This window comes from Serinus canaria, chromosome 19, assembly GCF_022539315.1.
Source record: "Serinus canaria isolate serCan28SL12 chromosome 19, serCan2020, whole genome shotgun sequence".
NCBI lineage: Eukaryota > Metazoa > Chordata > Aves > Passeriformes > Fringillidae > Serinus > Serinus canaria.
The window spans coordinates 5,993,263-6,017,176 of record NC_066332.1 but is presented as its reverse complement, the minus strand read 5'-3'; the positions used below and the strand labels follow the sequence as shown (position 1 = coordinate 6,017,176).

General features: G+C 52.4%; 1 protein-coding gene across 1 annotated transcript; it reads left to right on the top strand.

Annotated features, from left to right (window-relative positions):
• The first annotated feature begins 1,459 nt into the window (after positions 1-1,459).
• YWHAG (tyrosine 3-monooxygenase/tryptophan 5-monooxygenase activation protein gamma) lies at positions 1,460-22,420 on the top strand. The gene is made up of 2 exons (XM_009094686.3): positions 1,460-1,725; positions 18,955-22,420. Exons 1-2 carry the CDS (start codon positions 1,639-1,641, stop codon positions 19,609-19,611), a joined length of 744 nt encoding a protein of 247 aa, XP_009092934.1. The 5' UTR covers positions 1,460-1,638; the 3' UTR covers positions 19,612-22,420.
• The last annotated feature ends 1,494 nt before the right edge of the window (positions 22,421-23,914 follow it).

Sequence of the window (23,914 nt, the reverse complement as noted above, 5' to 3'; positions counted from 1 at the left end):
GACATGTGGCAGGTGAAGGACAGTGTTTATCTGTGCATCAGCACTGCCTGGCTCTCTCCAAGCAGGATAAAGTGCCTCTATTGAGATCACTCTGTTTATTAGAGCCCTTTCCTTTCTCCCAGTGCCACAGCATCCTCTCAGCACCGCTTTATCCAGAGGCTTTTTAGGAAAACAGGATCCATTAAACCCTTTCATTCCTCCCAGTGCTGTAGCCTCCTCTCAGCATCACTTTATCCATAGATTTTTTTTAGGAAAGTGGGAATCTTATGACTCCCAGTGGCTCTCCCCATGGCTGGAGCAGACATGTTTTCATCCCAGGGGTTATCCATGAGTGAGTGCCCAAGGTGGCTGTCATTGTCCACTACCCAGTGCTTATCTCCAGCGTGGATCCTCTGTGGATCAGGACGCTGGCCATGGTGGGAAAAGGGGGCAGGGGAAAGCAGGGGACAGGGGTTCACCCCAAGATGTGTCACCAAGACCTGGCCCAGCAGTGCCACAGTGTCAGAGACCCCAGGCATGGCAACACTGCCAAGTCTCCATGGGGGAACGGTGCATGGGCTGTGAGGGGGTCTGGGTTTTGAGTGGATCAGGGATTTCAGTGGGATCTGGTTTTGAGTGGGTTTGGACTGTGGGGGCGTTCAGGCTGTATGATCAGGCTGTGAGTGGGTCAGGGCCATGAGTGGGTCTGGCCACGAGTGGGACCACACTGTGTGTGGGCCTGGGCTCTGAGACCAGCCTGTGCGTGGCTCCAAGCTGTGAGTGTCCGTGGGCTCTCCGTGGGCACGGGCTGTGTGTGGAGTCTGTGGGCTCTCCGTGGGCACGGGCTGTGTGTGGAGTCTGTGGGCTCTCCGTGGGCACGGGCCGTATGTGGGCTCTCCGTGGGCCTGGGTGATGAGTGGGCACGGTGAGGACGGGCCGTGTGCGGTGTGTGCGGGCTCGGAGCGGGCCGGGGCTGTGACAGAGCCCGCTCTGTGTGCGAGCCCAGCCTGCGGGTGTGCCTGGGCCGTGGGAGCGTCCCCGCCCTGGGCGCGTCCATGCTGGAACGGCTCCCGGGCCGCGAGCGGGACCAGGCTGTGAGTGTGCGTGGCCTGCGGGTGCGTCCCTGCCCTGCGTGGACCCGCGCCCGGCGCTGTCCCGCGGCTCCATCCCGAGGGCCGCCCGTCCCACGGCGCCTCCCGCGGACACCCCCGCTCTCCCGGCGCGGGCCGCGCCCTCCGCGGCCCACCCGGGCCGGGCTCCGGTGAATCAGCACAGGCGGGGCCCAGGGGGGCCAGGGGCCGGTGCCTTGGCGCGGGGCACGATGGGAGGTGTAGTTCTGAAAGGAGAGGCTGAGCTGAATAAACACAGCGTCGCCTGTGCAGCCTGAAGACTGCATCTCCCGTCGTGCCCCGCAGGCGGGGGTGGGCGGGGCATCAGGGGGGGCGGGGCGGGGCGGGGCGCGCGCAGGGGGGTTGTGGTGGCCCGCGGCGCGCGCACAGCACCGGGCGCAGCCGCCGCCGCCGCCTCAGCCGCAGCAGCGCCGAGACCGCCGCGCCCTCCTCGTCCTCCTCTTCCTCCTCCTTCCTCCTCCTCCTTCCTTCTCCTCCTCCCGGAGCCCGCAGCCTCCTCGCCCCTCTTCCCCCCCCGGACCCCGCGAAGATGGTGGACCGCGAGCAGCTGGTGCAGAAGGCCCGGCTGGCCGAGCAAGCCGAGCGATACGACGACATGGCGGCCGCCATGAAGAACGTGAGTCCCGTCCCGCGGCCGTCGCGCTCCCCACACACACACGCGCGCACACCTTCCTCCTCCTGCCCCGCTGGGGCCGCCCTCCTCTCTCCTTTCCCGCGTGTTCCCCGCGGTGGGTGGTGGGCTCGGCCGGTGGGGCCGCGGGTGTGTGAGGGTCCCGGTCCCTCGCCCTCCGACAGCCCCAGCTGAGTCCCGTTCCCGCCGCTGTTCCCGATCCAGGGTTACTTTGCTTTCTCCCGACCCCCATCCCTGCCCTAGAGCCCCCCACGCATCCTTTGCCCTGCAGTGGGGCCCCCACCCAGCCCACTCATCCTGCTCCTCTGCCCTAGAGCCCCTTTTCCACATCTTTCGCCTGGTCTAGGGCTCGCATCCAGCCCCACACATCGCTCTCTCCTGCCCTAAACCCCCCCCTCATCCTCTCCCTTATTCCGGGGCCCCCACCCAGTCGCACACATCCCCCCTCTCTGCCCTAGAGCCGCCCCCCACCCTCCCCTGGTCTGAACCCCCGCGCTTTGCCCTGCTGCCCCCACCCAGCCCCACGCATCCCCCTCCTCTGCCCTGGAGCACCCCCACATCCTCTCCTCTGCCTCGGGGCACGTTGCCTCCGCAGCCCTGCAGCCCCCCACATCACCTTCCAGCCGCATTTCTTCTCTCCCCCCGCCCCAGGCCCCCTCCCGTGCCCCCCTCCCCATCCTGCCTGAGCGTGGCGGGGCAGAGGAGCCAGGCGGGGCTGCGGCGCTGCCCGGGGGGGTCACACCGGCTCGGGGCCCCGGGGGGCGAGGCGGGGACCCGGTGTGGGGGGGGATTCGTGCACATCTCTCTCCGCTGCCGAAATATCTCCCCGTGCATCCCTTCCCACGCGTGGTCGCCGGGGCTGGTGTGTGCCCCTGACCCCAAAGATCGGGAGCCCTTTCACTGTCAAAGCTCTTATTTTTACTGCTCTTGGTTGGAGATTTATGAATTGAGTCATGTTGTATTCATTTCACGCTCTTAAAATAAAGACTCTGCATATAGCAGGCTGATCTGATTTGTGACACTGAACGCTCCCCTTCAATACTGACATTTTGACAATATAAGAAGGGAAAAAAAAACATATCTCTGATCTGATCTTGCAAACAAAGCAATCGTGGGAGGCAGGATCAAGTCATTCCAGAAGATTCTGCATTTGTCATATTGCAGAGAGGCTAGACTGGGTGGAGGGAGGGAGGGGGTGCTTTAAAGGGGAAAACTGTTCTTTATGTTTGTCTTCTTAGTCAGGTCTGAACCTTTGCTGGGAGCTGGGGTGTCCTCCCCGGCTGATGAAAAGTGAATGCCGATCTGGGAATGTCGCAGTCTGCCGTGGGTGCAGCTCTGTTTGCCCATATTGCACCATTTTGTCAATAACCTTGCATTTATCAAACAGACAAAACTGTCACAGCCCGAGCCCGGGGAGGGAGGAGATGCCTTATCAAGGAATGAAATACGGATAATCGGAACGAGATATTATCACATTAAACCAGCCGGGCTGTCCCTCTGCTGCACCATGGCTTTTATACCATTTTCTGATAGCGGCATCTATTCATTTTAAAGCAAAGCCTGCTGTGTGAGCAGATCCTACAGCTCATTTCCTACGGATAATGCAGCCGCCGTGACAAAGCCAGCAGGGATATGCCCGGGACTCACAGCCGTGTTGCACTGTGCATTTCTCTAAGCCTGCTTCCCCGGGCTGGGTGCTCGAACCCCAGGTGCTGTTAAGAGCTCGTATGTGTGATTTTTCCTTACGGGCCCTGGTGAAACAGTAACCCGGGCTAACGCCTCTTATCAGCTGCCGGGTAGTTTGGCCATAAGGAAACGATCCCCAGCGGGAGCGCTGACGCCTCCCTTCACCAGCAAACAAAAGGCAGAGCTTTGTTCTTCCTTTCAGCACCGCGCTGCCCCAGCTCCGGCACGGCCGGTCCGGCAGCCACGGCCATGTCACAGCCGTGTCACAGCCGGTTATCCCCGTCCCCGTGCTGCCCAGCCCCCAGCCCCGGTTGTGCGGGAGGCTGGTGACCTCGCACTCATTTCCGTAGCAACGCCTAGTGATGTCATATGCCATGGTCCAAGCTGCAATGCACCCAGGCGGTAGCAGAGAGCATGCGGGCTGCGCCTAGCGAAGGTGATGCAGAGCCATCCTGCCCTCCAAACCTAGCCCTGCCTAGCACCCTGCTGAGAAATGCTGGATGGTTCTCCTTTCAAACCTGTCGTGGCAATGATGGGCATAAAAGAGGCTCGTTTTCTAGCACCTTCATCTCACCGTTGCATTTTGGCGGCCGCCTCACGTGGGGCAGCTGGGTGGGTTGTTCAGCCTCAGCCCTGTGTGCTTGGGAACCTGTGCTGAATGGCTGTGTTAATGGTTTAAAATGGAAATGGTGTGCTGGGCTTCTTGCTGTCTGCTGATTCATCTAGGGATGTCTGGGATCGCAATAGTTTCTCAAAAATAATATTTATATATAATAACTTCTACTTCCTTCCTTCTTGCCAGTGCTAGCTAGCAGTGCCCCAAATTGCTACCTGCAGTTATGTTGCTGCTGCAGGTACAGGCTTGCTCCTTCAGCCCCCAAAAGGGGCAGGTTTACTCAGGGGTCTCTGACAAAAGCAGATGGTCCCCTCACCTACCAGAGGGAGCAGAAGGTGATGCCACACCCAGGAAGGGTGCAGGGCCGGGCCCATCGATCCAGGGTATGTCTTCATGACCTTGGTCATGTCCCTTGTCACCTCAGTGCTGTATGGGGGTGCCATCAGCCCTATCAGGTGCTGGGGGACAGGAAAGCTCTCTGCTGGTCCCCAGTGTGGTCAGACATTGGCCTTGGGCTTGCTTGCTGGAGTTTCACTTCCCACAGTGCTGGTGGTTGGAGAAAGATGCATTTTTGTCTGGTTCAGCTTCAGGAAGAGCTTTGCTGTCTGAGCCCACGCCAGGCTGGGGATCAATATCCATTAGTGGTGCTGCTGGAGGCTTTCCGGAGGTGGGAGCCCTGCCAAGCCCCTGGCCAGTGCTGCCCAGGGAGCACAGCACGTGCCTCCCCACAGACCTTTATGTGAAGGGGATGTGCAGGTGAATGAACAAAATGATTGCAATAACTTATGCAGGAAATAAGTAATCTTTTGAAAGTGTGTGGGGAGAATTATTGCACCGCACCTATGGGTGGTGTAGGTGTGGGGCTGTCGCCTGTGAGGGGAACACCTGACTGCTCGACTGTGGGGGGCCCAACCTCTGCAGCAGGGTGGTGGCTGTGCTGCATGCAAGGACCACCGAGTGTGGGTGTGAAGGGGGCACTGTTGGAGGTGCTGGAAAGCAGATGGCTGCTCCAAGCTTTAGACAGCACAGCTTGGTGCAGTAAATGGCCATTGTGGGTGGAGGAGGAGCGTGAGGATGGGGAATTGCAGGCCTTCCCTGGCACGGGGTATGTGGGCTTCTCCTGTGATGGTCACCAGCTGGGCAGGTTACCATCCTCCACATCCAGTATATCAGTGCTGACAGCAAGTTTTCACACAGGCAGCAGGCTCACCCTTGGAAAAAGGGGTAGTGACACAAATCCAGCCTATCTGGAGAGTCCCCAGGAAGCAGAGCAGGGATGATTAGCTGCTTTCTGCTGGCAATGTACACAGACAAAAGGGTGGTGAAGGTGGAAAGGCTTCTCCAGGAGGAGTGCTGGGCAGGCCATCTGTGATGGTGGGAGGGGACCAAGGAGTGTGAGCTGCTGTAGTAGCACTTCCCAGGGGGGCTGGGGAAGGCTTTGGAGAAACCATTCCCAGTGCCGAGGTGGATGGTGCAGTCATTAGCTGTTGGCATCTAATGGCAGCATTGATGCTCTTGTGCAGGCAGATCAAATGCTGCCCAATCTCGTGGTGCCTGCAGACCACTGGTGGTCTGCAGTGGTGCTAGGGATTGGAGACAGCCTGACTCATGATCAGGACTTCCTTCCTGGAGATCCATGGGGTCAGGGCAGGATGGTGGCTGTCAGGAGCTCCTGTCCTTCTGACCTTGTAGGTTCACAGTGTGAGGTTGTCTCTGTGTGACTCAGCCTTGAGACCTCATAGGAGTAGCCTGAGTCACATCTGCTCCTAAGCCACAGATAGGTAGCAATGTGACTGCAGTGGACACTGCTCACAGTAACTGGCCAGTATTCAGCAGCTTAAAAATTCCTCTTTGAGTTCTTGCAAGTTCTTATTTAGTGCATTAAGGGAGAGTCACTGACTTACAAGATCATGCTGGTTTTCTTAGTTGGCCAAGTGTAGCAGCCAGGGTGGATTGGACTCAAAACAGCTCTTGAACTAAACAAAAGTGATATTGAGACTGTGATGGAGAATATAGCAGTTGAATTGTACCTGGGAGCATAGAAACAGTAAAACTTGGGCCAGGGCTCACCATGAACCCCTGGATTATTTGGGCTTATCCAGTAGATCTGTTGGATGATGTCTAACCATGAAAGTGCAAAAAGATTGGTGGGAGTTGTCTTGCTTTATTAATTTTTTTTTTCAACCACCTTTATTTGCTGCTTCTTGTGTAAAAAGATGTGCTGGTTCACAGGAGATTCAATTGTTTTAGTACACCAAATAAACTTCATAATGTCAGTGGATAAACCTTATCTGCCCCAGCTGTGTTCACCAGCTGATCCCAAATTTGCTCTCTGGAATAAACTCCTTGGACAATGATGATGTGTGCTTGGGCTTGCTGGAATGCTTCAGGGACAACCACAGAACTTCAGCTCCAGAAATGTTTCCTGAGTTGAAAACTCCAGCATCTAGGGACATATGCACTATTCTTGGCAACAGGATGATGTATTTGGCATCCTCTTAGTGGTTCTCATGGATGTTCTGGATGGTGCTTTCAAGAGGGTTATCCACATAACTGTGGTGTATCCCTCTGCCTCCTGCAGCTGAGGTTTGGTTTCTGATCAGGGAGATGAAAAACATGGTCCTACCTCAGCTTCTGTGGCTGGTAGAATTAAGATTTTTTTCTTAATTTGAGGATCTCCACCATACTTTTTCCCCTTCTTCATGTGTATTACTGAACCACTTTTCTTGTGCCTGGGCCAGTGGCATTAGTGCTGCTCAGGAGCATTCTCAGCTTGGCTTTCCAAGTAGGAATAAGCAACCTCAGCCTGGCTAAGCTTAAGAGCAAGAAGGTGGAGTAAAAGTGACCTGATGGACCCCATTAGCCTATGGGGGGCCTGGGTTTTGTTCCCAGGCTGGTGAGTGACCCCAAGGTCACAATCCTAAGGACAAGGATTTTTCAAAGCCTGATATTTCTACTACCTCTGCTGGCTTGTAGCTGAGAATCGGATCTACTAGCTGCTGCTTTGAGGACAGAAAGAGGAACATGGCTCAGGGTGCAGCTGATGGAGCAGGGGCTGGGGAGGAGAGTGGTAGCCATGACCTGACATCTGGGGAAAACTCCATGGATGGTGACACATCTGGCAGAGCCTAATGCACCAGCACTATGACTGAACTGTTGAGCTTCTATTTGGAGCAGCTTCATGCCAGGTAAACCATGCACAGAACTTGTGTGCAGGGGTACATATTTAGGGAAAAAAAGAATCCAAGCTTTTGTGTGTCCCAGCTCCTAGTGCTTGAGTAACCAGCTGCTTTTTGGGAGGTGGCTTTGTCTGAGCTCAGATGTGTCCTTGGATGTGGAGCACTGCTGAACTTGTTGGTACTGCTTTTTCCTTGGCAGAGGTGAGTGGTGTGTTGGGAACTCAATTCCAGTCTGGCAGGGAAGAGCCATGAGAATTGTCAGACTAGTTCAGACCAGAGCTGACTGCTTGGTGTCCCAGCCAAGCACCAGGCTGTTCAGAGGCAGGTACAGGGAAGGAGGCATTGGAAAATGCCTCCAGTCTGACCTGAGGGAGCTTTTCCTCAGGTGGGTCAATGCCTGGGGCATTTAGTACTCTGCCTTGTGCTTTTCTGCCCTGTTCAGCCTGCTGAGCTGCCAGCAAAACGTGAATGCATACTAGAATAACTGCAGTCCAAAGCACAGTGGAACAGGATTTGCCTGGCTTCCCAAGCGTTTCTCCATTGACAGCCTTGATAGGATCCAGGCATCATCTTCCACCTCACTGTGGCAAAGCTGTGAGGCAGGGCTGAGGTTGTCTCTGGGTAGTTCTGAACCCTCAATGCTTCCAGGCATTCTCCTACACTTCAGTGCTCTGCAGCTCATTACAGATTTTTCCAAAGGAGGAGTATTTTTGTGCTAACTGGTTTGGAGCCAGCTTAGACCTTCTTTCCTTTGCTGGTCAAGTCTTTGTCTTTTCCTTCTGGAAAGCTGAAAGCCTTCAACAAATTCTGCTCTTTACTGGACAGGTAACTAACCTAACTGGTCCTTAGCTGAAGTCTTGTGGCAGCTGCCATTTATGGAAAATGGCAACTGCCTTTTCTGGGAAGAAAAAATTGAGTGAAAACATAAGTGTTGACTCAATTTGACTAGTGATGGTCACTGCTATGCAGTGATAGCCTGGAAACCAGCTAAAACAAGGGGAGGTAGCAATGGATTGGTCACTGTGCTGGATTTTGGGTGGCTTTGTCTTTCAGCCTCTGAAACCTCTGGCTTGACTTGAAGAAGCAGTCTAGATAAATGGTGGTGGCCGGTTTTATGCTGGTGGCATTGAGATAAAATGTTCTGCCATGGCTGCTGGCTGCCAGGCTCTGCCTGAGCTTCTGCCAGTACAGCTTTTGGTCATTGAAGGTGGGGGAACTCTTCTTTCCTCAATCAAATGAAATGGCTTTGTGGGAATGTTTTTCCCCCAGCTGCTTGATCTAATGAGCAAAGTCCTTCTTCCCAGCCTAAAATGAAGGAAAATGGCAACAAAATTACTTTCATTCTGCTGTTTCAATTGATTTCATTTTTTAAGTAAAAGGTCTGAAGCTTTGCTTCAAGAATCCAGCTGTCAAGATGTGGGATTCCCACCCGTGGCTCTGGGGGAGGAGCTCAGTAGTGGGATGGCTTTGTCCATCTTTTTTGAGCGCACAATGGTAGTGAGGCTGAGCTGCTGCATCTTTCTGGCCCCTTCTGTGGGCTGGAAACCTGGGAGCTGCTGAGGCTGGTAAATCATAAGGGTTGATCTTCACCCTGGAGTCTCATGCTGATTATCTTGGTATAGTCTGGAAAAACTCAGAAATGGTAAATTCTGGAAAATGGAGCTGAAGTGATGAGGCAGCAATTCTTAGGCTGCTCAGGAAACACTGACAAGTCTGTCTCTCAAAAGCAAAGCCTTTGTGTAGCTGGCAAAACAAAAGCCTTTGTCTGCCTATTTAAGGGCAAACTTCCCCCAGTTTGAGGTTTTTCTGTGCTAACCCAGATTTAGTCACATCTCGGACATGACCCAGTACATGCTCAATTAGATATTAAACAAGCCTGATTTTTGGCCTCAAGATAGTGATCTAGTGACCAGGGGCAGTGCATTAGTTAATTGCAGTAGGAGAGTAACGAGAGAACATGTCACCGATGACGGCGCGAGATTCCCTTAAAGTGATCCCCAGATTAGGGATTAGAGTACTTAATGTTTTTCTTCTGTGAAGGAGATGTTGGAATTGAGTCCGTGTATGGGTGTTTGAGGCAGCTGTGCTTGGACGAGCCCAAGTCTGCAGGGATTCCAAGTGCAAACCATTCCTTAATTGTTTGCAAATTCTCTCTGATCTCGCTAGATGGGTTGGCTTGCTTGGGATGTGTCTTTGCTTACGTACCAAGCAAAGCTACTTGGCGTGTCAGTGTTCTTCTGACTCCTCTCTAAGATGGTTTCAGCAAGGCTCTAGAAAAACACCAGTGAGAAGTCTCAGCCTCAGTGCTAACGAGGCTGCTGATGGACACGTTGTTTGGACAGTTGTGGTGCTCAGCAGCATCAAGTTTATTAATAGTAGGTGGAGAAGCTGTTGCTGTGCCATGTGCTAACAGACACGCTCAACAATTACTGTAGGAGATCTCTACTTGTAAAAGGCTAATGCAGCAGTGAATGAGAACTTGGGGGAGATTAACAGCCTTTGATTTACACCCAGCTGGGGCAGGCCTTGGAGCTTTGCCTGTTTATGCTGTTGGGCTTTGTTACATGGGGTGAATATTTCATTACCTAGAATTTGGGAGCTTGGCTTCTTGTGTTTGGTGGTGTCAAGATGATGTTGGTACCTGAGGGTTTCTGTCACCTGTGATGAATGGAGATCAAATCTGTGGTGGGAGTCCCTTGGGCTTCAGAAGAGGCTGGGAGGGGATGGCTGGAGCCAGGCAAGGGGAGTTAAACAGCTGGATCTAGGATAGTAAAGTGACCCTCCTTGTCATTTAAAATCAGTTACAGTGCTCCAGAAAGCTGCCAGAGCAAAAACTTGACTTTCTTCTTTTCTGCAGCTTCATTTAAGAAATTAAATAAAGTTGTCTTTGCTAGAGGTGTGTAAACTCAAGCCTGAAATCCCTGAAGCAGTGGGAGGGTAAAGTACATCTGGAGGGATAATCACCTTACTCACTGATGTAGAAATTAAACCTATCATGGAGCTGGCATGCAGGAATCCACCTGGGTGTTCTGGGAAGTCTCTTGCTTAATCTGGTAAAACATGTTTGAGACACCAAGGAACTGCTGGATATGCAGACCAAGAGACCTAGAGCAAAAATCTTGTGAGGTGCTTGTTTTTAATATTTCCAGAAGCTTACCTTGATGTGTAACAACCAGGTGTTCCCAAAGCGTTTGTGGGAGTGACATGGAGCAGCTAAAAATGTGCATGCTCACTGCAGGGAGTTTTGCATGGCTGCAGCTTCTCCCATTTCACCCTTTGGAGCAGCAGCTTGCAGCTGCCATGGCAGCAGTGGCTCTGCCATGCCAAAGGAATCCATGCCAGCAGACAGGAATTGCCCAGTTCATCCTGCTTCAGCAGACTTGGGAACATGCTCTCCCAGCAACCAGAACCTGCTCTCAGCCTTGGGGTGACCTGCCCATGGCACATCATGCCTTCTCTCTCCACTTGGCTCAGCTAGGTTGAGGTCATGGCACAGGCAGTTTTTGAGCCCCTGATTAAGGACAAGGCCTGGCACTTAACACTCTGGGGAGGATTTGATGATCTGGTGGCAGGATTCTTACTGCCTGGCAGTGGGGCTGGAGGTGAGCAGGAAAGCACTAAGATCTGAGCCAGATTAGTACCCTTGGAAGCTGTGAGGTAAATCTTTAAGCAGCTAATGCTCCCAGCAGCACTAAACACCCTCCCCACATGAAACTTGGTGCATTTATCTAGAGTCCCTGAAATCTGCCTAGCTTGGGTTTGTTTTCCCATAAATTGGAAAGAAAAAAAACATCTTCCTCTGCATGGACCAAGTCTAAACACTAGAAGTGTCCAGTAGCCATCCTGTGAATGGCTGCTTCAGCTCAAAAGCCTGTGAGTAGATGGAATTTTCTGAGGAATAATGCTTAAACAGAAATTTTAAAACCCCAAGTCTTTAACTTGTACAGAAATGCTTCTGAGGAAAGAACTGCAGTTACTCTTGAAGAGCTCTTCAGCTCTCACCTAGAAAAGCTTAATGCAGCCCAGAAGAGCCTATAGCAACCATGAATTGTCATTCTCCTTCCAAAGGGATCAACGGATCAACTCTGAGCTCCTGAAACTTGCTGTGAGCTCCAGGGGCACATCTGAGCTCTCACAGCAGTGGCACGCTGTGGCACTGGTCTTCCACGTGCTTAGCAGAGAGCTTGGAGACCAGGCCTGTCAGCAGATAATCCGAGTCAGGAGAGCTCCCCAGGCTGTTGGGTGATGGAGAAGGGTGGTGCTGATCCTGTGATGCTGCTGAGGCACTCACAGAACACAGCAGTGGGCAGATGATGCTGCCAGCCTGCCATATCCTGGGGAAGGAATAGCTTGGCATCCCTTCTGTTGCTTTGTAGTTAGCAGGCAAAGGTGCTGATATCCCATCTGCCAGGGACAGTGTGATGAGCCCTGAGTGACAATCCCCTGAAATGCTGAGACTGATGTGCTTGGACTTGCTGCTCTCTCCATCTGGTGGCTGGAAAGCACTAGGCCAACAGAGGTCAATCATTTTCCCCGAGAGTTTTTAATAAGCACAAGGCAGGTAGTGGCAGCAAGATGCTGAAACAAGTTGTCCTACAGCCAGTTTTCATCTTGTTTAATAGCCAGTCAGTAAGGCTAATGGGAATCAGGGTGTTAATAAGGAAAACAAGAAAACTTGAGCATCATTCCTTCCTGGCTCAAAAAGCACATGCTGGCTAGAGGAGCAGCTCCCTGTGACAGGACTGTGCAATGCTAACTCAGAAATGGTTTGTAGCTCCTTGAACATTTATTTGTAGAACACTTGAACATACACAAAGCTGGGAGGCTGGGGTTTTTCCTTCCAGTTGGTTGGATGGGATGTGTCTGGACTGCTCTCTGTCCACAATAACCATGGCAGGCAGATGCTCCCTTATGTTTGCCTTATCTCAAACTGCAGAAGAAGTCAGGGGCACAAATCAATGGCACCCAGGTGTTCTGTAGTGGAAGGAAACCCAGAGTCGTTAGACCAAGTGCTGGGACTGCAGTGCTGCAGATAAGGGCTGGTACACAAAATGCTGCTGCCAGACACTGAATGGAGCAGCTCAGAGCTCTGCTGCTCTTACTGGTGTTCTCACCTTGGCTCCCTTCAACCTTTCATGTGCAAGAATGACCCAAGTAGCTGAAATTTGCTTTTTCTCCAACTGAAATCCATGATGGCCGCACTGAAACTGGAGCAGGAGGTCTGCAGGCTCCAAGGACTGATCAAACCTGAATGCAGTGCAATCACATGCAGTTATTAAGCTACAAAGGCCAATAAAATAAATGAGCTCTTGGTTTCCACATTTCCCAGTTTGAAGACTTTGTCTTGGGTGGTTCAAAGTTGCCTTAAGTAGTAAAGGCTGCAGAGTGGGATGAAAGCTGCTGTTAAGTATAGGAACATGCAGAAATCCTAATTGGTGTCTGGAGCACCTGAGTAGCCTCTGAGATGCAGTTGGGCTACAAGCAATAAACACTTCTCTGCAGACACTGGTCCTTGAGGCACTGGGAGCAATTGGAAATGTAATGGCAGAACCATCCCATGTGCCCTCAGCTGCTGTCCTGTGATGTGAGCTGGCCCTGGCAGCTTAGAAAATGGGAACTAGGAGGGGATTATTCATAGCGAAACAGGCAGAGTAGAAGACAGTGGGGAACTTGTGTCTGCCCACAGCCTGCATGTGCTTTTTTTTTGGTCATGTCTGGGATGAGAGGAAGGGTTTGACCTACAGCCCAAAACCCCCCTGGCCACACTGAGTTAAAACATGAGCAGAGGACAAGGGAAGGGGTCAACAAGGAGAGAAGCAGTTCTGGTGTGACTTCCACTGTGGAAGTGTGACATGGGGGCGAAGGCAAAGCAGCAGGGAAAAGAACCCAAACCAATCTGTGAACATTTTAGATTTAGGTCTGGTTTAGCACACGCCTACTTTGCCAAAGTAGGACAGTGCTTAAGAAAAGCATCTTCCTGACTGCTGTGATGGAGTTGTAGGACAGCTCACTCTGGTGCTTGGGGAGAAGCTGCTCTTGGTGAGGTTGTGTGACATCGAGTCGTGACTCTCACCAGGCTGCTGGGTAATGGTGACAATTTCATGTGCTTGAGGGCAGCCATTTCTTCAAGCTAGAGCGAGCTGGGGACAGGAAAAAGCAGGCAATCTGTTAGTCATGATCTTCCAAAATGACAGCACTTGGGCTGCTGAAGGTGGTCTTGTCACAGAATCATTAAGGTTGGAAAAGACTTCCAAGGTTACAGAGTCCAGCCTTTAACCAGTCACCACCTTGTCAACCAGACCAAAACACTTAGTGCCATGTCCAGTCATTTCCTGAATACTTCAGGGATGGGAGCTCCACCAACTCCCTGGCAGCCCCTTCTGGTGCCTGACAACCTTTTCTGTGAAGAAATTCTTCCTGATGCCCAGCCTGAGCCTGCCCTGGCACAGCCTGAGGCTGTGTCCTCTTGTCCCTGCTCATGGGTGGTGGGGTCCCAGCATGAGACAGCAGTTGGAGATGGGGGAAGGTGACATGTCTGCAGATATTGTGACCTTTTTCAGCTCCTTGAGCCTGGAGGGACTGTGTGCTGGTTGCTCCCCTTGCCAGTGGCTACAGTCCGGGAAGGAATTTTAGTGGTTGGACTTGGTCAGAAAATCCTTCCAAAAGCACATTGGCCTTTCAAAAAATGGAACACAGAAGGGGGCCTTCAGGCCAGAGCTCAGGCTAACGAGCTGCATGTGAAGGAAAACAAGGGTTTGCTTGCTAGGGTTTGTGTGGAGAGATAACAAATTTAATTACATGGTGCAGGAGCTGTAGATAGGACAGGAAGCACGAGTGCTGAAGACAAGATGGATGTTGTGTATCCTGGTGGGAGAGGAGCTCTGATGATCTTGAAAAGCTTTTCTCAGTGAGCAGTTTGAAGTTCTCATGGCTGCCTCTGTCTCTCCAGGAAAGCTTCACTCTTTTGTAGCTGTCTGATGTCCTGAAGGACTCGGATTCTCTTTTAAGCAATAAGAAGAGCAAGTATTGAGGTTTATAACATGGGTTAAACTGTCAGATGTTGATGGTATTCCCCAGGGAAGGATCTCTGGGTCCTGTCAGCTTGCCAGTGCTGTCTGCTTTAAGATAAGACATCAAAGCCAGGCAGAAGCTGTAAATGGGTGGGCACTTAATTATCAAACTAAGTGAAAAGTGGGCAAGAATAAACAGGTAGAGCTAAGTCCTGTGATGGATCTTCACTGCAGTCACTGAAGGGACCTCAAAACCAGTCATCTCCTGATGTATACTCAGACCTACTCATGCAAGGTGAGAAGTGGAGGATGGGAGTCCTGGAATCAGCCCCTAACCAACCTAACTTTCTGTTCTCTGGGAGCAAGCCTTACCCGTGGGTCTCACCAAAGCCTGTTAATCAGGATACTTCCAGAAAGAAGGTGCTGTAGAACCAAGCCTTGGGCTTTTGGAGTTTACATACCTTGACATTAGGGACAGGTAAAGTTTTGCTTGTTCCCTGGCTTCTCCTCAAGAGGCTGAAGCTTGCCTGGCTGCAATGTGATCCTTGGGCATGCCGGGGGCATGCCGGGAGCCTGCCGGGTTTTGGGCAGGGTGCTGAGTCAGAGCTCCAGCTGTAGTGGAGAAATCAGGAAAACCTTCTCAGAGGTGGTGCTGCCTCTGCAGTGCTTTGTTGCAAATCATGGGGCTTGGATTTGTACAGCCTCTGGTCTCCCAAGCAGTATTAATCCTAAACTTCCAGTAATTTTTGTCCAACAGGAACTCACGGAGTTTCCCCTTGGCTTAAGGGCCCTGGAGTCTCGGTGGTGCAGACACTGTGCCATCAGAGAACTGGTGACACTGGAACTGGCAGTGTCCTCCAGCTTGGTGATGAACATGCCTCCCAGCCAGAGCCTGGCAGCATGGACTGCTCCATGCCAAGCTCCCTGCACTCCCTGCCTAGGTATCCTTGTGCAGTCTGCTCCTGGCAGGTGTGTGTTCTCCTTTTTTTTTTTTTTTTTTTTTGTTTCCAGAATAGCTAGAAGACTTTCCTCTATCAGGTTTCCACCACGTGGATCAGCTTCTTGTCCTTGGCTGTTTGTGCCACATCCAGGATTTGACACTCGCTCATGCCTCTCCTGCCCCTCTCCCTAGTCTCCAGTGAGATGAGGCTGGACAGTTACTGGGATTTGCAGAGCAAGTTCTGCTGTTCTCTGCTGGCAGCCAGGGACATAAAACCCCAAACTGACTGAGCTTCCCAAAGAGCAGGTAGACTGCAGCCAGGGGCTGATGGCTTTGTGCTCCTGCCAAGCCCTCCTAATGCCAAACTAGGATTTTCCTTTGGCTATTTGAAGCCTCTGACTCCATGTAACAGTGCTGGAAATGGCATCAGGGGACCTGATCCCTTCTTTGGGGAGGTGAGACCCCTTCAGGGTCTGAGTTAAGGGGGAAGGTTCTGCCCTTCCATAATGTGACTGCTGCAGTGTGATCCAGGCCTCATGCAGGATATTGCCTTATTTGATGTTAAATCAGAAGCATTCAGTGCAATGCTACAAACTCAGTGTATCAGAACCTGGTATTTAGCCAGCGGCTTGGTTGAACTCACTTTGTTTCAGTATCCTGCAGTGTAAGAAAAAAAACCCCAGGATTTGTTTGGCCAGCACAGGCTGCAGAGAAGGCACAGCCCCATGTGCATGTGACAGGCTGGTGCAGAGGTGTTGGAGTGGTTTCTGCTGGAGGTGGGCACTGGTGCAGTGCTGTGGGAAGAGCAGAGTGACAGTGACTGCTCAGTCTGGAGTGTGGAGGGGGCTGTGGCAGGAAATGCCAGCACAGGCAGGCAGGCACCAGGAGCTCTGGGCTGACCAAGGGCAGAGATGTCCTCAAAGGCAGCTGAACCTGGGATCCATCTTTTCTGCCTTTTCTGACTCTGACAAGGCAGCTCATTGTACCCTGCTGTCTGATACCTTGTGTCCCGTGCCTCTTGCATTTTCTTCCTGCTGGGAATGCAAGAGCCAGGTGGTTTTCTGTTCTTCCTCCCTCAGCTCAATTGCAAACTGAAATGTGTGGGACTGCAGTCTCTTCCCTCTCCTGGTGCTGAGGGCTACGGTCCTTGTCCCCACCCATGTCACTTCTTGGCCATGTCTCTGCAGTGCTCCTTCCTGGGAGTCTGGGTCCTGCTAGAAAGCAGTGGCATGGTTAACAAGGCTCCCTTCCTGCTTTCACAAGTTCCCTGTGAGATCCCTAGGGGAATCTGCTGTCTCCACAGGTGTACTTTCCATCTATCAGCCAGTTTGTTGAAAGGATTTTGACAGGCAACTTTCCTCCGTAATCCTTAATAGCTTCGAATTTAAAATGTTTATGGCAAAGCTAATCCCACAAAACTCCCTGTAGTTTTAATAAATCTGTCCTCCAGCATGACTCTTCTGGTGAGAGGAGGTAAATCTACTTCTTCCTGCAGTGATAAGTATCTGCAGATATGGCTGAGGGGCACCTGTTTGTTCCTCACTTCAAAACTGGTGTCTCTTCTCAGGGAGCACCTTGCTAAAAGCAAAATTTCATCTAGTGATCAATCTCCACAACCCCTGTCATGACAGAAAACTCTTGGAATCAGTGAGTCTCTTGTATGGTTGTTGGTGTTGGACACTCCATTTACAGCTGGAAGAGAATAACTCACGCTGGGGTTTCTGGATGCTTCTATTTCCAAATTGCTCACTCAAAACAGGGCAGCTTAGGTGGGATAAGCCCCCAGGTAACCTGATGGAGTCTTTGGTATCTCTCAGGACAGCCAATCCATAAGCTCTGGGGCAGGGGACACCTTAGTTGTGCTCCCAAAGACATTTTTAACCCACGAAGTCATTACTGTGTGTTTGTGCAGGTGTCACTGAGAGGGAAGAACAAAGGGAGACACTCTGTAAAACTGCAGAGCAGAGACCTCAGCACAGCAGGCAGGCTGGAGGCAGTGCCAGTGTCTCACCACGGGTATTTGGGCACACTGTGGCTGGACCCTGCCTGGCCCTGCTGCAGGAAGCAGGATATCACAGGGATCCCAGGGCCCTGTGGTTAAACAGTCACCGTTGTCTCGGCCAGGAGAGGGGTGTGAGGGTTGGCCTGGCACTGGGAGCTGCGGGATGGCCCGGGCATCGCTGCCCTGCTTACCTTGGGCGGGAGCACTGGCAGCTGCCCTGGCATCCTGCTCTGTGCACTTTGTCCTGTGCCACTGCCAGCTGCTGATAGTCCCAGGAGATCCTGCCCTCATTAATGTGACACCCATTTCCCTGCTCCCTCAGCTGTCTCTCACCCTGCAGCAGAAGCAGTTGTGCTGGTTTGCACAGGAAGACCCTCTTTCATCTGGAAAATGGTCTTCTGTTCCTCTGGAGCAGCACAGATCCACACAGCAGCAGGGGTGGGAGTGAGGGCCTGCCTGCTGCCTCTGCCTTGAGGGAAAGGGCTAGACAGTGTTTGATCAGAGACTCTGCTTGCTGCAGGGGAAATAGGCTTAGCTGTGGCCTGGTTTTGGGAGGAGACATTAGCCAGAGCATGGCTGAAGAGCTGCAGGAGGAGTGGATGTTCTGGAATGTGCAGGTCAATATGGTGTGAGTAACTGTGAGTCATTCAAGGCCATTCAAATGAGGTCCTGGGCTGGGCCTTTGGCCTCCTGCTCCCCACCATAAATGTGGTTATCTGGGCCCAGAGCAAACCTTGTCCTTCCAGATCCTTGTGAAAGTGACTCAGTGTTTGCAGAAGCCTTTCACATCCAAACCATTACCTAATCCTTTACTGCCGTGAGGTGGCTCACAGGTTCCTGCTTTGGTGGCCTGATTCCCAGGTGGCTGTGCCCAGGGCATGTCCTTGGGGAAAGGGGACAGTGGCCATGCCCAGGCTCAAAGTGGCACTTGGCAGCTGTAACCACCCCAGGGGAGCAGCTCTGTGCAGCTGCTGCGTGGTGTTCTGTATGCTGCAAGGGCTCCTCCTGCTCCTGGGGGTGGGAAGCTGGTGCAGTCTTGGCCAAAGGTGCTGCCCAGGTGGCTCCAGGCAATGATGGTGTTGTGGGAGCTGGAATGGGATTATTGTGATACCAAGTGGTGCTTCCCAAGTTACTGAGAGAGCTCTGTGCTCATCATCTCCATAATCCCTTTGTGGTTTTTGTGGTGCGTGAGGCAGGTAACACTGTTAACCTCAGTGAGGAAAACCCAGCGTGGGGGGTTTCCCCTTCACCATGTGAGCTTTTAAGTCCTCATCTGTGCAGGTGCCTGAGGCAGTTGTAATTGTGCCATCTCAGAGATTCTTTGGGTGTCTCTGAAGCATCCCCCATGCTTGTGGGAAGTGGAAAAGATGAACACCCTGTAGCTCTGGTGGTGTTAACCATGCAGGTAGCTTATAACCCTGGACCATCTCCTCCCTCTTGCTTTGACTGTCCCTCTCCCCTGCACCACCAAGCCCAACTCTCATCCTACGGGTGAAAGGCATCTCTTTCCTAGAAGACTTTTCTCATTCTGGAAGATGCTGATCTCTCAAATAAAACCTGCTCCTTTTGTTGTGGGTCTGGACCACAGCGTGATTTCCCAGCTGGCTCCTGCTGGCATGGGAGCAGAGACAGAGCTGGATGACAGAGCAGGACTTTGCAAGCTGACTGCCTGCTCCTGCCTCTCTCTAGAGACGCACAGGAGCACCCAAAGGTGTGATGGGAGCGTCAGAAGGCTGGGGCTTAACCCAAACGTCTCTTTTCTCTCCCCCTCTCTCCAACAGGTGACGGAGCTGAACGAGCCCCTGTCCAACGAAGAGAGGAACCTGTTGTCCGTCGCCTACAAGAACGTGGTGGGGGCGCGGCGCTCGTCCTGGCGAGTCATCAGCAGCATCGAGCAGAAGACCTCTGCAGATGGGAACGAGAAGAAGATCGAGATGGTCCGTGCCTACCGCGAGAAGATCGAGAAGGAGCTGGAAGCGGTGTGCCAGGATGTGCTGAGCCTGCTGGACAACTACCTGATCAAGAACTGCAGCGAGACGCAGTACGAGAGCAAAGTCTTCTACCTGAAGATGAAAGGGGACTATTACCGCTACCTGGCCGAGGTGGCCACCGGCGAGAAGAGGGCGACCGTGGTGGAGTCCTCGGAGAAGGCCTATAGCGAAGCCCATGAGATCAGCAAGGAGCACATGCAGCCCACCCACCCCATCCGGCTCGGGCTGGCGCTTAACTACTCGGTTTTCTACTACGAGATCCAGAACGCGCCGGAGCAGGCCTGCCACCTGGCCAAGACAGCCTTCGACGACGCCATCGCCGAGCTGGACACCCTCAACGAGGACTCCTACAAGGACTCAACGCTCATCATGCAGCTCCTCCGCGACAACCTAACGCTCTGGACGAGCGATCAGCAAGACGACGACGGTGGAGAAGGCAACAACTAGACCCCCCCGATGGACTGGCAGCCGCACGCTGATGCTAACTACTGCAGTCTTTATTTTTTTCCCACGAGTGGGGGGGGGTCCGGGGTGGGGGAGGGAAAGGGAGGGGACACCTTCCCAGGGAGGCCCCCCACAACCTGTCTTTGATTGCCTCGTTGACATTTTTGCCAAAACACCACTAGTGGAAGTCAGGCTGGCTGTGCTGGTATGGAATAGCAGCCTCACTGGCATATGGACTGTTCTGTAGATTATTAATACAAGTGGAGCTGTCTTTAATTTAACTTTATTGCTAGAAATAAAAAAAGGGTTTTAAGACGAATTTGCGTGGATGGAATGGCCCTCATTTTTAAGGAAAGCAATGCAAAAACATTTGGAAAAAAAAAAAAAAAAGGGAGTTCTGTGGTTCCAGTAAGGCTTCGAGCGTTTGTTTCCGCAGCCCAGGTGCCGTGTGCCCGCACCACGTCGCGGGGCCTCTCTCTGCAGCGCTCTGCCTGCCAGGGCGCAGCTGCAAATCCCCAAATTGAGAAGGAATTAAAAATAAAACCAACAAAACTAAAGAATTTGGGGCTCGCAAAGCCCTGGGATTTAGGCCATCCAATCTTTTTTTTTCTTTCTTTTTTTTTCCTTTATTTTTTTGGTTGAGGTATTTATTAGGGTAGCTTACAGTATTAACACTAAATTGCAGTTTACAGTATTTCTACATTACAGCCATATGACATCAAGCCTTTGATTGTCTGTTTTTCTTTCTTTTGCTAGTTCTTTTGGCTTGCCTTCCTGAGCAGTCCTCGCCTGTGGACTGGCTTTAGCTATTCTGTGTCGCCCAAGGCAAGAAGACCGCCCGCCCGAGGAACATCAAAGCTGCTCTAGTTTTTTGGTCAACAGCTTAACAGGTGCTTGGCTAGCGGCTGTTTCAACTATTTTAAGTCCACAGCAAAAGGTTTAAGAACTTAATTAGACAAAGGGGGAAGTGTTTAAACTTAAAAAATGCCACTTAAATAAAAAAACAATAAAAAAATATTTAAAAAAAGAGCATTCAGGTCTGTATGTCATGTACTGTGTTTGGTATTTCAAAAGACCATCCTGATTTAAGGTGCCACAGCTGCTTCCTCAGGGATTGCACTGCCATTTCACTCTGCCTGACTTTCTCCCACTGTACCATGAGGTTTGTCAGCAGATCTCCGGCACCCAGGGCTCCCTTGTTTGTCACCAGGGAAGCCGGGTGTGTTTTCCTTTCTCCTGGGGAAGCTTGTGGTGTAATGAGTGAACTTCAGGAGCTTAGACACTAATTTGGTAGAGAAATTCCTCAAGGGAAGAGCTACAATCATAGACATTTCTGTCCACCATCAGGAGCCCAGGAACTTAGTTCTCTTCTTAGCAAAATCTTTTCTCAGTCTGTCTGATCCGGCCAGGGGTGGGAATTGGGGCATCTGAATTGCTTAGCAGGTACTACTTACCCCATTTTGAGTAAATTTAGCTTTAATTTTGATTTTTTTCCATGGTTGTTGGAGGTTCACTGCTGTTCTCTGGCTGGCGGAGTGCTGCGCCCTGCAGCGCTTCCCCCAGCGCCGGCAGTGAGGAGAAACCGCGCTCGTGCTTTAATTCCTTATCGCGATTCTGACGCTGATTTTGGAACCAGGCTTTCCCCGTCCCTTGCGAGAGCCAGCCCGACACGGCGCCTTGTGGTGAGGCACACACGGCACCGCCGCTCTCGCTGCCGGGGCCCGGGGGGACGGACACGGCTCCGGCCCCGAGCGCTGCCCGGGAGCGCCCCAGCCCCGGCCCTGCCCCGCACGGCTTTGTTTGGGCCGGGCTCCCCCCGCTCCGAGTGTCCCGCAGGGATTTCGGGTGCAGCATCCCGCGGCGAGGGCTGTGCGGTGCCGGTGCGTGCCGGGACCGGGAGATGCTTCAGGCTTCTGAGCTCCCTCTCATCGACCCCCGTGTCCCGTGAGCAGTGTTGTCCCAGCTGTATAATTGGAAGTGATTTACTGGAATTACAAAACTTATCTTTTTTTTTTTTTTTTCTTCTTTTTTCCCTAAATAATTACTACTCTTTTTGGCTTATTGCTCTGGCTGCTTTAGGAAACTTATGCAGGAGAGATGGCACAAGAGGGCTAAAAACGGAGTGGGGGTCAGGGACTTGATTTTTAAGCAGCTTGAATGGTTTATTTCATTTTTTAAGAGATGCACTTGCCTATGATACTGTCTCTCCAGTGAAATGATTACTGCTCCATTACTCTATTGATACAATATTGTGCATGCTAGTGTCGTATTTCTATACAGTAGCTTGAAATTTATTAACTTATACTGTAGATGTTATGTATTCCTATGACAAAATAGTCTTCAAAAATTTTTTAAAGTTTTTTAATTTATTTTTCTTTCCTTTTTTTTTCGGGGGTAAAGTTTGCTCTACCAAATAGTGATCGTAACAAACTGATCTGTTATGGATGTTGCTATAGTGACATGCAATTATATATGATTTTGTTTTTAAAAAGGAAAAAAAAAAGCAAAAGAAAACACCAGTGTTAGCTTAATCTTAATGTCTGGTGTTCGTCATGGTGAAATTATAACTATTACAGTGTAGGAGAACAATGACTGTGTTCTTTGAATGAGCCTTTGTTTGTGCTTTTTGTCATGTTATGCAGTGAACTATTTTTAAGGTCTAATCAGTGATTATTTTTCCAACTCCGTGTTTCTGTAAGGAATTATTTCACACACGGACCATTCTTAGCAGTTTTTCCTCAGTGATGGAATATCATGAATGTGAGTCATTATGTAGCCGTCGTACATTGAGCAAATAAACTTACAGATCTGACGTCAGCGCTGCTTAATTGTTATCGCCTGTCTCGACTTTCTGGGGGGCTCCGTGGGGCTCGGGGGGCTCTGGGACCAGCCTGGCTTCTGCTCCTGGGCCACCTCCCTTCCGCTGCCGCTGAGGATCCGCGTCCCTGCGGGTTCGGGCTCCTCCCCGGGGCAGAGGCCGGCGCTCTGCGGGGCGGTGGGAGCCGCGGGGAGGGTCCCGTGGGTTCAGGAGTGCCTGGGTGGGTGCTTCCCCACCTCCGTCCTTTCCCACCTCCGTCCCTTCCCGATGGTTTCCGCTCGCAGCCACACGCGCGGTGACTCACGCTGTAAAAATATTCCCCTCCCCGCCAACCTATAAACAGAAAATGCGCCCTGCGAGGGATCCGGGGCTGCAGCACCCACACCCCCGGCAGGGGGAAATTGCGGAGGGGCTGGGGGCTCACCGAGCACCCCCACACAGGGAGGGACACCCCGACCCCATCCCAGCGCGGTGGCCTTGCCGCAGGCCCCACCCCCGGTTCGGGGACGCTTTTTTCGGGAAGCAAAAGTCGCCGTGGTGAGGCCACAGGAGAGGGGAGGGCGGCGGGGATGCTCCTCGGGGGCTTCTTCCCCTGGAGTGACTCTGGGGCTGGAAAAGCCTCACACCCCGACTCACCTACACACGGGAACCCCCCCAGCACAGGCGTGACCCCCGGCAGCAGGAATCGATCACCGGCATCGGGAATTGATCCCAGGATCTGCCTCAGAGCTGCCAAACTCATCACAGCCCAGACCGCTGGGCACAGGGGTGGGGGGCAGGGGCATGGGGAGCCCCCCGAGCTCGGAGAGGGGCCTCGCAGCTGCAGGATTCCTCCCGGGTCAGCGTCTGCCAGCGGGATGACTCAGGGGGATTAGTGGGATTTGACGGAGCAGGGAACATCGGGGGACATTGTGGGCCTGACCTCGGCCATGTAGGGCCAGTCCTGCCCAGAGCCCCGGGGGCATGGAGGGCACAGGGGACACGGGGCCAGCCGGGGTCAAATGGCACCAGGACCACAACCCACCCCCTCTCCAGCCCCGGGGGGAGGCTGCGGCCCCTGGGCTGAGCCCCCAGCCCTGCCCCTCACACAGTGGGGTGGAAGGAAGGGGGAGCACTGGGGGCAAGGCTGGGGCTCAAGGGGCTGCACTGCTGGGGTGGGTTCTTGCCCATGAAGCCCCTATTTACCCTCTGACCCAAAGGGTGTGTTTGTGCACTTGTTTTTTGGGGATTCAGCATCCCAGGATGGTGACACTGGGGTGTGGAAACCCCAAATATTCCCTGATAGGGCATGTGGAGACCCTGAGAGTGGGAGAGCAGGGATAAGGGTCTCACTGTGCTGAGATCTGGGACTGGAGACACCTGGGATGTAGGAGACCCAGATTGTGAAAAACTGGGATGCTGAGGCAGGGATGTTGGAGACCTGGCATGTGAACACCAGAGATGCTGGAGATGTGGGATGTAAAGCCCCCAGAGTGCTGGAAGTGGATA

Coding starts and splice junctions, on each gene's coding strand:
- YWHAG (XM_009094686.3), top strand. CDS start 1,639: ATGGTGGACCGCGAGCAGCTGGTGCAGAAGGCCCGGCTGGCCGAGCAA. Junction 1,726..18,954: donor TGGCGGCCGCCATGAAGAAC/GTGAGTCCCGTC, acceptor TCTCTCCAACAG/GTGACGGAGCTGAACGAGCC.